Source organism: Tauraco erythrolophus, chromosome 16 (assembly GCF_009769465.1).
Source record: "Tauraco erythrolophus isolate bTauEry1 chromosome 16, bTauEry1.pri, whole genome shotgun sequence".
NCBI lineage: Eukaryota > Metazoa > Chordata > Aves > Musophagiformes > Musophagidae > Tauraco > Tauraco erythrolophus.
In genome coordinates this window covers 13,452,858-13,468,209 of record NC_141480.1, presented here as the reverse complement: position 1 = coordinate 13,468,209, position 15,352 = coordinate 13,452,858, and the positions used below count along the sequence as shown (strand labels likewise).

The following is a 15,352-nucleotide window of genomic DNA, read 5'->3' as shown; positions in this document are numbered from 1 at the left end:
GTCAGGATAAATTGGTTGGTGATTATTAAAGCTTACAGCGCTGCGATAATGGTATGTAAAGGGGAAGCTCTCTCTTCACCCACCAGACTGGCATAACCTTCCTAGAGCAGCATTAGTTACAAGTAAGCATCAGACATGTTTTTTCGGTAAAAACAGGCAAGAGTGTCAGCTGTATAGAAATACGTTTTCTTCTTTCAACTATATGTGATCACGGAAAGATTGGAACAAGACACACTAACAAGCTCTTCTGTTTCCTTCCTAGAATTACAACAACAGCTGCTTGTATGATGGACCTACGGAGATATCCGCTGGATGAGCAGAACTGCACGCTGGAGATTGAGAGCTGTAAGTACTTCTGCAAATCCTACTTATTCTGTGGTCAGCTGCTTCAGAGTTTTTATTTCTTTTTTTTTTTTTTCTTTTTTAACATGCTACTAACCTAGTTGTCTTTCTGTCTGATGACATTTAGATCCTTGTAAACACATGCAAAAAAAAAAAGCTTTCCAGATGGATTAGTAATTTGTGGCACAAGGATTAGCAAAAGTTATTCTATGTTTTGATGGACAATTTACAGCTTTAAAAGTCTCATTCAAATGCCTTGTTGGAGTTCATGTGAGGAGCAGGAGGATTATTATCAGTTCTTTATCCTCCTTTACTGCTGAACTGTGTGGCAGCTTGTTTCCATTTATAAATGACAGCAAGAGGTTAGAATTGTCCTTGAAAGAGGTGTTTTGTGGTTTTTTTCTAACCCCTGTGCTGTAGTTAAATTTTCGATGTATACAATGCAGTCTGTTATATATACTGATTTAATAGCTGGTGTCTCTATCAAACTTTCTGTGTAGATAAAAACTTGTGTTGTGAAATAAAATTTCCAATCTCTTTTCACTGAAAAATCTTTAGGGAATCTAAGTATATAAGAGAAAAAACAATTCATGATCACTTTTATAAAGACAGTATTGTAAGCACGCATTATTTGGCACTTTAATTAAGATCGTATGAGCACTTTCAAGATAAATTTCCTTTTTCAGGAGAACCATAGGTAATTCAGCTGGGGTGTATTAGTAAGTGGAATGTGGAAATTAATGGCATGTTTTAAAATACAGTACACAAAAGTATGTATTTTTAAAGTAATTTCTATATTATAAAAGATTATGTGGGATTTCTGTGTGCATTGAGATACAAAATGATAGTGCTACACTCTGGTAAGAACTTGGTACAGCTGAGCGTCTTTCTCCTATTCTAGAAAGCGTTTAAGAATGTGCTTTAAATTGCGTCCAGGTTTCTTTCATTTTAGCGTAATTTAAAGATATGCCGAAATCCTTTCCTGAATTAAACTTGTGACACTGCTGTCTGAAATAATTTGTGCACATAAAATAAGCAAAACGAGTCTTTATTGTTAAAGTTCACCCCTTCTCTTTGCTGAAATACACGAGCAGCAAACGTGATGATGGACTTTGCTCATTTGAGAATGGATAAAGTCTCGGTGGGTGTTTTTTTTGTTTGTTGTTGTGGGTTTTTTCAGTAGAATTTCGATTGATAGCATTTGATTCAAAATTTCATACCTGCAGCCTTTTACAAGTCTAGCAGGCTGATTTTAATGTGCAAGAAAACTACCCGCGTAACTGATTTTGCCAGTGTCTTTTAATTGTTGTTGCAGCAAGGACATGGAATTTTTCTTTTTTCCAATTCTATGTGTGAGGTGGAAAGTTCGAGAGTCCTTTCTCTCTATTTATAGCGTTGTTTAAACAGTCAACAAAATCTTGCTATCTCTCTGCATTGCTGAGATGCTTGAATCTTCCTGGGATTCACAAACTGAATATCCCCTGCCTGTCATGCTTGCAGGACTCACTCTGGGAAATATTCCCAGGAAATACCTCCGAAGTCAGTCCTTATGCAAGACTGAGAATTAAATTATGTCCCTACTTTTCAATGAGAGCGCTTGCTCTTGTTCAGGCTTAGAATGTGGGACTTCTGGGTTGAAATTTCTCTTTCATCTGATTTGGAGTAGAAGTTGAAACCAGAGATCAGTTATCTTTCAAGAAACAAACCTGGAAAACAGGGTATTAAGCTCTCAAAATTGTTTTTCTGCTTGGTATGAAGAGCACAGTACACCTTGTATCATAGAAAGGGTAGGTGTTTAATTTACCATAGTGGTTAGGATGCTTGTAGGAGAGCTCCTTTGTGGATTTATCAGCTCTGTTGCAGCATCACAAAAGCAAAATGGATTTAAATCAGGAATACTGTATATAGCTGGCCTGTCTTTCATTGCAGTAACAAAGGCCTTTAAAGAATGCAGATAGAAGTGATACTTGCACTGTGTTTTGAAATGCTTCTATGCTGATCTAGAAGATTATTGCTCTTCATATATGTCTTCTGAGTCTGTCTAATCTTTATGAATCTGTTCAGACAAAAATGCTGGTAGGTAGATAGGTAGAGTGAAAGTGACTTCAAGTTGTTCAATGCAGGTACTCAAGTCACAATCACTTCTTTAAACTGGTTAAGCTGCATGCCAAAAGTTACTTGGTTTCTTGCCATTGGATGGCAACAGACATTGTTGGATGTCTGCTTCACCACTGCTCTCTTGTGATGGTTAGTAATTCTCTAAATTCTACCCCAACTGTTTTCATGGCTCTGAAGGGATGAAATTATACTCACTGCTTGTGTAAACAATTTTTTTTTTAGTTCAAAGTCTTCTCCAGCCCTGCTGGGACCTTCATAATACATTTAAAGAAAGCAGTTATAGTTTCTCATAGGCTTCATTTCATGAAAGTGAACATGCCAGTCTCTTTTAGCTTTCTCATACAAGAGCACTTTAAGAGAAATGCAGAACTAGTTAATGCTAGTTCTTCATTAGGAATAACTAATACCATAAACAATATCTCAGATGAAGTCTCTATTACACTATGGCATTAATCCTGCCCTTTTTCCAAGAGCCACTTTTGCTTTTCTTCATAACTGCATAACTTTCACAGTTAGATGAAGATGATAGTCTTTCCTGGAACAGTACAGTAAGGTCTTTCCCTTCCTCACTCATTCTCCAGCAGTGAGCTCTAGCTTGTGGTAGAATTTTTTTTTGCATAGTACTAACAACAGATGACTTGGCATTTCATAACACTGTTCACAGAAATCAATGTTCTTAATATTGCTACAGTCCTCAAGGTTATTCAGTTCTTGCTATATTTGTTCGGATCGTCCTTTGTTTTAACAGTGCCTGCAGATTTTGTTTCATTAGAAATTTCATTAACACAGAAATGCTAAAGAATATTAATGCCAAGAAGGAAGAGCTTTGCTTATAATTGTTCTCTGTACTGAGCATGGTCTATTTTTTCAGTGCAGTTCAATTTCCTACACATCTTTTATATATTTTAACTAACTGTCTATTCTTAGTTAGTCTTATATCAAATGTTTTAATAAAGTCTGGGTTAGTTATGCTTTGTTTTAAAAAAGGAGTTATTGGCCAGCCAGATCCTTTGAGTTAAGTCATGATAGATTGTCATCGCATTTCCATACATAAATGTCTCTTATGTCTTTCCATTCTTTCTCCACTTCTTCCTTCCTTTCCCCTCCTCATCCTGTTACTGCTGCCAGAGTTGCTTGGCTTCTTAGCTGCCTGAGTTACGTTTTTCCATGTCTCCTTGTGTTTACTGAAATTTGTGATCAATATAAAATTATTTTAAATCTAGATTTGCATAAATCTAAATTAATTTGTAAATTATACATTATGGTGGAAAAAAGTTGTATGTAAAATATAAAAAATGAAATGATGGAGGTGGTATTGTCTATTAAGATACAAGAGGCAGCATTTTTCCTGTATCGGTTTAAGTTAGTATTAATGAGATTAGATGCTGAAAGTATAAGAGAGGACTACACCCTGTTAGCTTATAGAGTATCAAATTTAAGAACTGAAATCCCATTTTTTTCATGTATAGCTAGTTACATCTCTGTGATCATTTTTGGCTTTGCTCGTCCTTAAAGGGCAGAAACGGGTTGAATGTTTGATTTTGCTATGCCACTTCTAAATCTGTAGGCCGTCTTTTTCCAAGGGAGTCTAATCTGAGGTATTGTACTTCTCCCTTTCTTTTGTTATTTCCCAACACACTGAATAGCAGGGTTATAATACTAGAGGGAAATCAGTTTTCCCGTGTATTCATTTCTTAGTTTCCCAACTTGCAGGCAACAGAGAGCTTTTTCCTTTTTAGTTGAATATTGACTTGACTCAGTAAAATACCTCTTCTTTCTACTCCCCACCTCTGCTACCGCGGTGAGCATTGCTGAGTTTCTGATGATGCTCTAGAATAATTTTGTTTCTCTGCTGTTCCCTGCCTCTTTGGAGTTGTAACTGTTGAAGGGAATGTCTTAGCCAATCAATCATAAAACTAGTGGGAGCTCAAAGGCAAAAAGAAGTACAAGGGAGTTTGAAGAATATTTCATATTCATGTAGACAAATAAAATACCATATTGCACATCCTCTAGCATAACAGAGAGAAATGACTGTGATTCTTCTGAATATTTTTAAATATAATCATTCAAGATTCATCTGGTACATTTAGACCTTTGTCCATTTCAATTATGTGGTGCCACATAAAGACAAAAATTCACTTCAATTCTTTATCTCATTTCATAATGTGTTTGACATAACTATATTTATGCTATACTGAAACTGCCTGCTTTGTGATAGTGATTTTTTTTTTTCAATATCTTTATTGCTGTGGAACAAACAAGAACACACTGAGTTTCTCCTTAGAAAAATATTCTCAGAAACATTTTCCATGGTGTATTAAAGACGTGGCATTAAAAAAAGTTCATTAAAGCCCTGCTCTCTGAAGCCTTAGCAAGCAAGGAGCTTGCCACTCAGATGTACTGACCAGGGAAAAAGGGCAGAGTCAGAACAGCGTGCGCAGATGGGTAGGAAGGACTGCTTTGCTGACGAATGAGAAATAATTGTTTTCAGGATATTTCATTTATGTAACAGCCTGGGGTGCTCGAATCAGAAATCATTAAATTATTTTGTTTTCTGTTTCATGAGCAAAAGGCCACAGAAGCACAGTAAGATAAGTTGAAAAACTTCAATTCAATAACAGAATGTAGAAAAAGCCAGAAAGAACAGAGGTGAAAGAATATCATTCCTCCCAGTGGCAGTGCAGCCCAGTATCAAACACTTTCTAATCAGATCATCTGAAAGCTCATCAACAAGAGAAACAGAAGTCATCTTTGTGTGCTCAAGGTGACTTTACAAGCACATTTAAGGCACTGAGAAGAAATCAAAGATGCCTTTTGCTGAAGTCTTGAGTACTTTGCAGATGGCTGCTCTGGCCATTGATCAAAGCTATAATCAGGTCACATGGGACAAATGGTAGAACTCTGGGAGCTGACCAGATGAGGCTTTTCTGGGTTAGAGGCGAGTGTGCTTGATGCCAGGCAAGAGACTCTGCCAATCCCCAGGGAGTGGGGTGCTCAGCAAAGGAGGATACTGTGGGAACATGTCACTTCAAAGAATTACACAGTGAATGGAAAGCTAAATACATGACTTTTGGGCTACTGAAGCTTAGAATTTTAATAGTGATTCTTTTTTTTTTTTTCTTCCATTTATCAAGTTTAGCATGTGTCCTGTCCCCTTTGTCCTTTCAGCTAAGTCTGTTTTGCATAGTGGCTCTTGTACAGGAAGCATACTCTTCTATCAGTAGAAGGTGACCTTATCAAAGTGCCCCTTTTTCCTCCTTGTTCATCATCTATGTGTTAGGATGTCTTAATTTGGGTTCTATGACAATTCAGCCTGTACAGCACTTTGTGGGGGGAAGAGTTGTAGTTTAACACACAGGGATGAATTCCACCTCTATACTCACACTCTATCCATTTCAACAACATCAACTTATAGTGTGATTCTTTGGGACAGGTACTTTGGTCTTTATTTGTCCTTACTAATTTCGTCTCAAGTATGTCAAAAAGAGAAGAAAAGAGTTATAATTTCAGTGGCATAATGTATGCTGGCAATGAACAGGAAATCCTTGACTCCTCTTCAGTGTGCAGATAGGATGATTCAGTAAGGGCTAAAAAAACCCCAACAGTAGATGATTCTTCTAGCTAGTCTGAAGAGGGAAGGAAATTTAGACTAACCATCAGTGCATATGATCGGAGCGGGTTGTATACAAGTGAACCAGTGTTGTAAGGTTTTGATAACCCCTCTCACAACTGGGGACTTCAGTTAGGCAAGTAATGTCCAAGATATGTTACTCTATGGGTAGGCAAGAAGGAAGTATATTCCTTATTTTCTTTATATTTCAGTGCATCTTTACAGCAGTCTTACACAGAAACTCTTTTACAGCTTCTTAATGCTTTGAAACAACCTGGAGTTAATTTTAAAAGGAAATCCAAGATACTAATATCCAATCTCTGCTTATCAGCACTGGGTGATATAGGCAATGTAGTTTTCCACAGAGAAATTCATAGGTGGAAGCTTTTTTTTTTAATTGTTCTACAGTTGAATATGAAGAATATTTAGAATCATAAAGATATAGAGACAAAATGCAAATGATTTTAAAACTTCTAAAGCATTTTGCCTTTTATATCCAATCTGAGCTAGAGTACAGTTGTCTTTATTGCACATAACCCTACCTTTTTTCATGGGATTATTGGAAAGAAAAAGGGCCCAGTTCAAAGAGTCCATAGTCAGAAAGCACCACATTTATTTGCTAAAGATTTGGGGAAAACCTGAAGTCCATGAAGGCATCTCACATGTTGTAGAAAGATGCCCTCCAAGAAAAAAGAAGATATTGCTAATGATTACTCTGATAATCTTATATGCAATAAATTATCTGGAGGTGGAAAGCTGATGGGTCAGCACTTTACAGTCCTGTTTCCAGAAGGTGTGAATTTTACAAGGTAAATACCTTTTTTCTTTCTTTTTTTTTTAATGAACTGAGTATTAGGGTCTCTGTTATAACTTCTCATACTTAGGTAAGTGTTTTTCTATAGGTCTAGTATTCTTTTCAGACACTGTGTAACTGGTGATTTCTTCAAGAAAAAGAAGTATTTATAAGTGCTATTGGAAAGGACATCTGTGGTACTGTTACATGTCTTGGGTCTATGTAGTGTGTGATCTGAGATTATAGTTTATTTTTATTATTTTCCTTGGAGTACCTTTTTTATTTTTTATTAGAAGCTGGCTGTACTTAAAATGGTTTAAAGCCTTGATTCAGTCAGTGAGCAATTCAGGCAAAATCTTTGGGGTATGCTGAGTCTATCAGTAATATTCATTGCTATGCCAAGATCTCTTATTTTGGTTTAGGCACAAAAGCAATTGCTTTCAGTTAAGCAGTAGCTTCCTCAACTGTGATTTTTCACTTGCTGCCTGGTGCTTCTGCGTGTTGGGCCTGATCATTATCAACTGTAGAATCACAGTTGAAAATACACAAATCTCCCAAAGAATATTGGCAGAGAAAACATGCTCGGTGCTGGCACACATTGTCTTCTTGCCAGCAAGAGGTCACGTTACATCAGAGGCTGCTGCTCCTGGTAATAAGTAGCCATTGTTTTGAAGTGGCAATACCAGCAATTGTCTGATCCCAGGGTTAAGGTGGCAGTACTTCTTGAGTTTGATCTAATGACACATTAATTTGTCATGCTTTTTTCTATCATCATGGCAGCTGCAGGTTATGTTACAGCTTTTGTGGACTCTTTTGAGGTTTATTTGTATTGAGTTCATAACAGCCGAACTGACTTTGCAGTGGGATGTGAGAACAGTCCTTTCTCTCCTCTCTTCTCTTTTTTAAACAACAAAACCATTATTGATATACAATGTTTTGCTTCCCTGTAATGTGTGGTTTACTTGGATTGCAGAATTTAGTGCTAAAAAAGGTTTATTCGGGACTTAGTGAAATGACCTAAAGAACAAAGTGCTATTTGTAAATAATGCACTTACTCCAACCTCTATCAAAACCTCTTGTATGTGGCAGTTGTATCTCACTTGCAGATAGAAACGATAACACGTAATTACAACAATTATTATTTTGTGGAGGAGGGAAATGTTTCAGCATTCATATGTAGTGCTAAGTCCACTTCCAGTTTTCAAGCATTTCTTTCTTTCAGTGTGTCATGATGAACTGAGAATGTCCATCAGGCCTTCTGTGACAAGCAAACTTCAAATATATTTCAGTCTATCCTTTTTTTTTCCTAAAAAAGGACAATCTACCTTTTTTTTTAGTTTAATTCAACTAAATCCATGTCTCATTACAAAACTAAAACACTTTGTGGCAAATGAAGAGTTACTACAATTTATCTAACTTCCTGTTCGTACCAGAGGACTTTGAATGCAGAAAGTTTTATATAAATAATCCTTGATGTTTTTTTTTCCCCATTCCCACGCAAATTGTCATTTTACTTCATTCACAGATTTAAAGAAATGTTCCTTCACTTTACAATTCCTATACACTATGAATTTCAGAAGAAAAAAAGTTAAAATTGTTTTTCCTTTGAGAAGAGAAATCCATCCTTTCTTGTCTCAAGGAAAACAAAATTACTGTGTGAAATTACTCTGCCCGCATGTTAGGTCTCAAGTTGTCCTTTGAAGGTAAGTCAAAATGAGAAAAGGAATTTAAAACAAAAACTTCGAAAGATTAGGTGGTTCTTTTATTATTTTTTTTTTTTACATCATTGTAGGTGATGGAAATGGTGCTGAAAGGTAATAATGGCTTATTCTCCATAGTATCATTTTACCTAAGTAGTAATTTTTCTTGTTCAAAATAAAATAATTTCTACAACATGGTACAGCTTTTATGAAATAGGAATATTTACCAAGTGCTGGAATCATTTGACTTCAGGTCTTATGCTTTTGAAGGCAAGGGAGACTGTGATTATCTCACAGTGATCACATACTTCTGAAAATAATTGAAATATGTTTCTACAGTCATTTTATTTCCTAAGACAGGTGTTTTTTCCCCCACATTTCTCTTCCTGTTTTACAGAAAATAAGTATCAATTCACTTTCATTGTGAAAAATCAAAATATACTCCATTGAGTTACTTTTTAACCATTGATCAAATTGTGTTCAGTTCCTGATGTGTTTTGGAGATGAAACAAAAGGTAGTCAGTTGAGATACTTGTGAAGGTGTAGTTAATGACCTAAACCCCTTTGATGATTCTCCTCCAAGGAAATAGTTTCAAACTGTTGATCTTTATATCTCAAAAGATAGTTTATCAACTATTTATCCGTAATTTTAAGGGCTGAGAGAAACATCTGTCTGGATACTTTAGTTTTTGGAATTCAAATAGTAAGCAGTACTGTATGTGGCTTCAGATATTCTTTTACTTATCAGGATGTTTCATTAATGAAAAGTACTTTTCTTGTCTAACTGTAATTGTCCTTTGTTAATCAAATTATGTTATGTATATTTAAAAAATGAATTCTTTTTTTTTTTTTGAAGATGAGCATGCAAAACATCTAGGAACAGGAAGGCAGTCGTTTGAGTCTGTTATCAGTTTGATCTGTATTTGCACTTGACCACTGGTAACAGTAATGCAAATAGTTACCATAATGGTGAATTCCTTCAGTGGGGGAAGGACTAGAAAATGCACAGTTGGGTCATCATAAAACTGTGTATTCAGATGAAATTTGACAAGCAATTCTGGCCTGTTTACAAAACAACAACAATAAACAAAATAGGATGCACTCATACCCTGCCCTGGGAAACAGTGTCCCTTCTTTCCCTGCTGACAGCAGTCAGAGACTTGGGTGAGATATAGCGATGCTCATTTAAGTTCCTCCTCAGTTTGACGAGAATTGAATTTGCTGCTTGAGGGACAACCCAAATGAGCAGATGTGCAGTGTGCTCTGTATTGGATTGCTTTCCATTGATACTATTCCATTTGGCGGAAGTTTCTGGAGTGGGAATTGAAACTTCATCTCTCAAATGTGAGCTTAATTCTCCTCAATGGCTCCTATTAAAGAGAAGAAATATCTGTCTTCTCCAGCAGGGTCGAGGTTTCTTGTTTAGGTCTTTTTGTTTGGTTTTTCCTAAACTCTAAATTTCTTTTGCTTTTCTTACTGATGCTCAAATGCAAAGTTACTTACTTTTGGGCACTGAATGGGAAAACAATTTCATTGTTTTTGTTTCAGCAAATAGAAGCTGAAGTGAATAACCTCATCTTTTGTTTTGATTATGACATTGGGTTTGTGTAGAAGAAGGATTGACTTTTCAAGCAGACAAGCCTGGGAAACAGTATTTTACTTTGGTAGAATAACATAGAAGAAATTGAATTAGCAGAAACATTTGCAGAGTTAAACATCACAATCTTTTCATTCCTTTCTAATGATGAGAGCTTTGTCAAGCAAAGTTAATTTTGTTCAGTTGCTTATGTTTTTTGCTACTGGTAGTTCACACTGTTCAAATTCCACTTGTGTCTAGAAAATACAAGCTACTTTCTGTTACTGGATGCAGTCCCATGTTCCTATGTCTTAAATGTGGATATTGAGTTCAGAGTTAGTGTTGCTTACAATAGTAGTAGTTCATTTAAAAAGAATTAAGTCATAGTATTATTCAACTTTGGCAATGCTAGGGGAATTAGTTGTCATCTTCTATCAGTCTAACGCTACTGTAATTGATGTGAGAAAATGTGATTGCAGATTTGATCAAGTATTGTATTGGTGTGCGAGTCATGAAAGGAATACTACAGAAGGAAATTATTCTAGTTTTAGAAATATTCTGGATACGTATGCCAGTCAAAGTATTCAATATGTATTTGACACAATTTCCAAAATTATTTGGATGGAAATTCGAAAGTTGTCTCTTTTAGGTATGAAAAGTTCTAATTCTTAGATAAACTTTCTCATGATGTGCGTTTGTTCTGTGTCAAGTGCAAATAATGCTGTTATTACTCTAAGTATCCTCAAAAATATGTTTTGTGAAAGGGCATTTATGAAGGAAGGGATATTTAAGTAGTTGAGAGAAATTGTAAAGATCATAGTCTCAATCATTTATTTTATATTTACAGAAGGATTGGGGTTTTGGGGGTTATCTTTTTTTCTTCTATAATGATTTAGGTGTTTTGTTTTCAATGTTGCTTTTTATGTGGAGAAAGAGAAATCACTAAGTAGATTATTAATGTGTGTTACCTTTCAAGGCATACTTCAAGAATAATTCAGACTGAAGGGACCTCAGGAGGTCTTTAGTCTAACCTACTCAAAACATGGTCAGCTCTGGGGTCAGACCAAGCTGCTCAGGGCTTTGTCCAGTTCAGTCTTGAAAATCTCCAAGGATGGAGAGTGCAAAACCTCTCTAGGCAACCTGTTTCAGTGTCTGACCCTCCTAACAAGCAGAAGTTCAATTGGAATTGTGGAAAGGGGCCACATTGTGTCCTTGGTTTATCCTGTCCTGGCATGCTGCATCTGCCTCAGAAATAAGCATTTACTGTTACAAATCTGAAATGGAATGTAAGTGCTGTGCAACTTATATTGTAAAAAAGTAAGTTATAAGTCATATAACTGAATGACAGTATCATGGGAATGCTCCAATTAAATTAAATTGTATAAGTAGCCCTGTAATTTGACAAAGGCATCTTTGAGTTAATGAGTTAAACTATGTAGTTTTCCTTCCATTTATCATTTTCTGATGTGGTGTAATCTTAGAATCACAGAATGGTTTGGGTTAGAAGGGACCTTAAAGACCATCTAGTTCCAGCTCCCCTGCCATGGGCAGGGACATCATCTACTAGATCAGGTTGCTCAAAGCCCCATCCAACCTGGCCTTGAACACTTCCAGGGATGGGACATCTGTTCCGTATCTCTTGGATCTCTTATCAGTTACACAGATACTACTCCCACCATATAGATTGAAATGTCTCTGTATACCTTGTTGTTTGCAATCTCTTGTTGAGATTTAAAAACTCTCAAAATAAGGATCTTTTCCCTTGGATAACTATCTAAGAATTTTCATTATGATGATTTGCCCAGTAACATGTTTCTTGTTACACACATCTGAAAAGCAATTCTTAATATTCTGTAACTGCACAACGTATAAATTGTCTTTGTTTTGTATGGAGCACAGATAGGAATAGTTAGCTTTACAGGGATGTATTGGAAATGCATTTATTTAGGTTACACCTTTGGAACTTGTGATATGTCATATTTCTACTCCTCAGCTTCAGACTGAACGCACTGCATGCGTTTGCTATCATACCAGCTTGTCTCATCTTGTGCTTGATATGTTGCTGTAGCCAGAGTTTGAGATGTTACCACAGCCCAGGCAATCGTCCTACATAACAGCAGGGTAGCGTAACAGAAAAACCAAGGAATTGGTGGAAGCTAGTATTCAACAGTATGTCTAAGAACACACCTTTCCACTTGGACATTATGTGTACAGGCACCATGCTCTAGGGAAGATTATGCAATATTGGAATTAATAACTTGTAACATTAGCAGTCTACAATTATCATGAATGGAATCAAGAACAGTGCTGAATGCAGGTACTTTATTGATGTGTAAAAGATGACTACCCAAGCATTTGATGGTCTTTGCATAACCATATGCAACAATTTCCTGGTAAAATCATCACTTTTATCTTGTTTTCTGAAACAGTTAATTGACAGTCAACATAGATTGGAAGTGAGTATATGTTCAATAGCAGACGTAGCTTTGTTCAAGGCGGACCTGTAGTGGGCTGCTACGAGGACTAGTTTCATAAAAGCAGAGCAGGCACCTGCATCTTACTGTGCAGGAGCTCATCTATGCACATCAGGGGCTCTTCAAGAAAACAGGAATTTCTTTCTCCTGACCACAGCCTGCAACTGTCAAGTGTCTTCAACAGCTTACTTATGGAAGACTGATGTGTAAAAAAATGTTATGCAGACAACTTGAGTGACACTGAAATGCTGGTAAGTTAAGTTTTTGGTTGTGAATTTTACTTTTATTCCTTTCGGGTTTTGTGTCTGGACTTTTGTAACCTGTTACTTGACACATGCTCTATCACTATTTTGGGGAAATTCTGGAAAGGGGCAAAGAACGTAACAGTGGATTCTTCTTTTTTCTTTTTACCTATGGTCCCTCTCTTATCTTCTTTGCAGAGCCAAAATGAGTAATATAAGCAGTAACATTGGTGACCCCTATTCTGTCAGAATTATTGTCCTAGGAATGGTATCCATACCAAGGAACTTCTCGTTCTTCAAATACAGCTAACATGAATGTGCAGGGGAGCAGATGAGCATCAAAGTGTTGCAAATGCAATGCATTTATGCTGTAAGTTGCTTATGTTGCTGTAGCATACTTGGTGTTGGTGGTGCTGTGGTGTTGTATACATGTACTAACTAGAGTATTATTTTTCTTTCAGGTTTCAAGAACAACTTTCTGCAAGTCCATAAAGATCCGTAGTCTTATTAGGTAAACAAATGATACTTTTCTTCTGCAAAACCTACCTAAGTTCCTATCAACGTTTATTCTTTTGCTGACTGAGAAGAACTAGCTCTTTCTTATCTCAATTTTTATTAATTTCTAGGAAGATGGGATTAAAGAAGTGGATTTTACATTTTGCTATGAGGGCAGAAAAACCTGTAACTGAGGAATTGATTGTATGAATGTGAGAAACTTACTTTCATTAAAAATTCAAGATCTTGGCTAAATATGTTAACTTTCTTAAAGAAATAAAACTGTTTTTAACTGTTGTATCTGTGTGCTTTCTTTATGAGTGTAAAGGAATTCTGAACACAATAAAACATGGGAAACTTTTAAAGGCTGCTGAGAGAAGATGACTGCAAATTTGGAATCCCTGACAGCTGATTTTTCTGGTTTTATATACAAAAATGTATATAAATTTATGTATAAAAATAATTCTATATAAAATATCATATATTTTTAAAATTGTTACTATGGATGGGAGATCTTGAAAGTGATGCAAATATAAGTAGCATTTGTACTGTGCACATTCCTGTCAATTTGTGCTACTGGGTTGTGGTATTTTTGAAGGTACATTTTTTGCAACTCAACAGTGGCCTCCTATTTGCACATATTTACATATGTACTAGCTCTTATTTGGCCTTGAAACTGTACTCACGGACACTTTGTTCTGTGGCTGGATGCCAACTTGCTTTTGATTTTAAGGAATAAAGAAAAAGATAAATTGATAAATTAGGTCATTATGCCTGTTACAAATGGTATGGCCGTAATTTTACCAAACATCATGTTGTAAATTTATTGATGTAATTATCAATACTTACTTATTGATGTAATTATCAACTTAAGGATGATTTTCATAGTTTTAATGGCCATGTATGAACAGGCATCTTAACATGTTCTCATACTTTAAAGCACATCTTCAAATGACTTGCATTTACAGAGAGCTCTCTAGCCTGATTCAAACTTGAGCTTTGGTCTCCTGGGAATACTGAATCAGCAGCCAAAACTGGAGCCAGGGTGCTTCATCTACACCTCTGTTGTAGCCGTTTTTGAGCAAGGGTATCTTTTGACTGTCTTATGACCAGTGAAAATCTGCCAATCTCTACTGCCATTCCATTTCACTTGTTCTGGTTTAAAAGTGTCCATAAGCAATCTGTCATGTTTTAATCCACCGTTTCCTTCATAGTTCTGATATAGTATAGCCTCAAGGTAGAGTACTGCAAATGCAAACAGCAGTTTCACAGGGATCCTGTACAACAATCTCTCACAGTGGTGTTGCAAACTCAAATTAAGTGCTTGTTATTTTCAAATATTTTCCATGTGATCTTTTCTACTTGTAAAAGACCATCAGCTGAGGCTTGTCAGCAGTTCCCTGTGGAGATAGAAGTCAACAAAAAAATTGGACTCTTGACACTTGAGGATTGTTTGAATTTTTTCTACATATCATAGTAGTCAAACAAATTTTATGACACTTGATCCCTTGCTGAGACGAAGCTCCAGCTCAGCCTTTGAAAAATACTGTCCTTGTAGACATAGACAATGCTTACAGATATTAGGACTCTCAATTTTATTTAGACTATTCAGAACATAATCGCTCTAGGTTGGTGTACCTATAGGCCAAGAACGTGGTCAAGGTTGGTTGGCTGGGCTTTTGCAGGGGGAAGAAAATAATTTTAACAGATGAATTCAAAGTTTTTTAAACTAAACATTTTATTTCGGATTCTAGCTTTTTAGGAGACATAAGAGAAGTACTTGGAAAACTTGATGTCTATGGCATTCAATAGTAAGGCAAAGAAAAACATTCATCCAACAAAAGAGGACAGAAGGAGACTTTGACAGATGCAGTGTTCAAAAGTACTTTGAGATATCCTGACATGGTAAACAAATCAATGATATATCGCCGATTGATTTCAGTGAGAGCAAGATTAGAGAGCTACTTAAATTCTCTGAAGGGTCTAACCAATGCATAAAAGT

At 36.1% G+C, this 15,352-nt stretch overlaps 1 protein-coding gene across 1 annotated transcript in view; it reads left to right on the top strand.

Annotated features, from left to right (window-relative positions):
• Positions 1 to 15,352, top strand: part of GABRB2 (gamma-aminobutyric acid type A receptor subunit beta2) — a 153,612-nt gene that overhangs the window by 84,153 nt on the left and 54,107 nt on the right. The window contains 1 exon segment of the mRNA XM_086621411.1: positions 263 to 345. Coding sequence (XP_086477537.1) covers positions 263 to 345 — 83 coding nt within the window.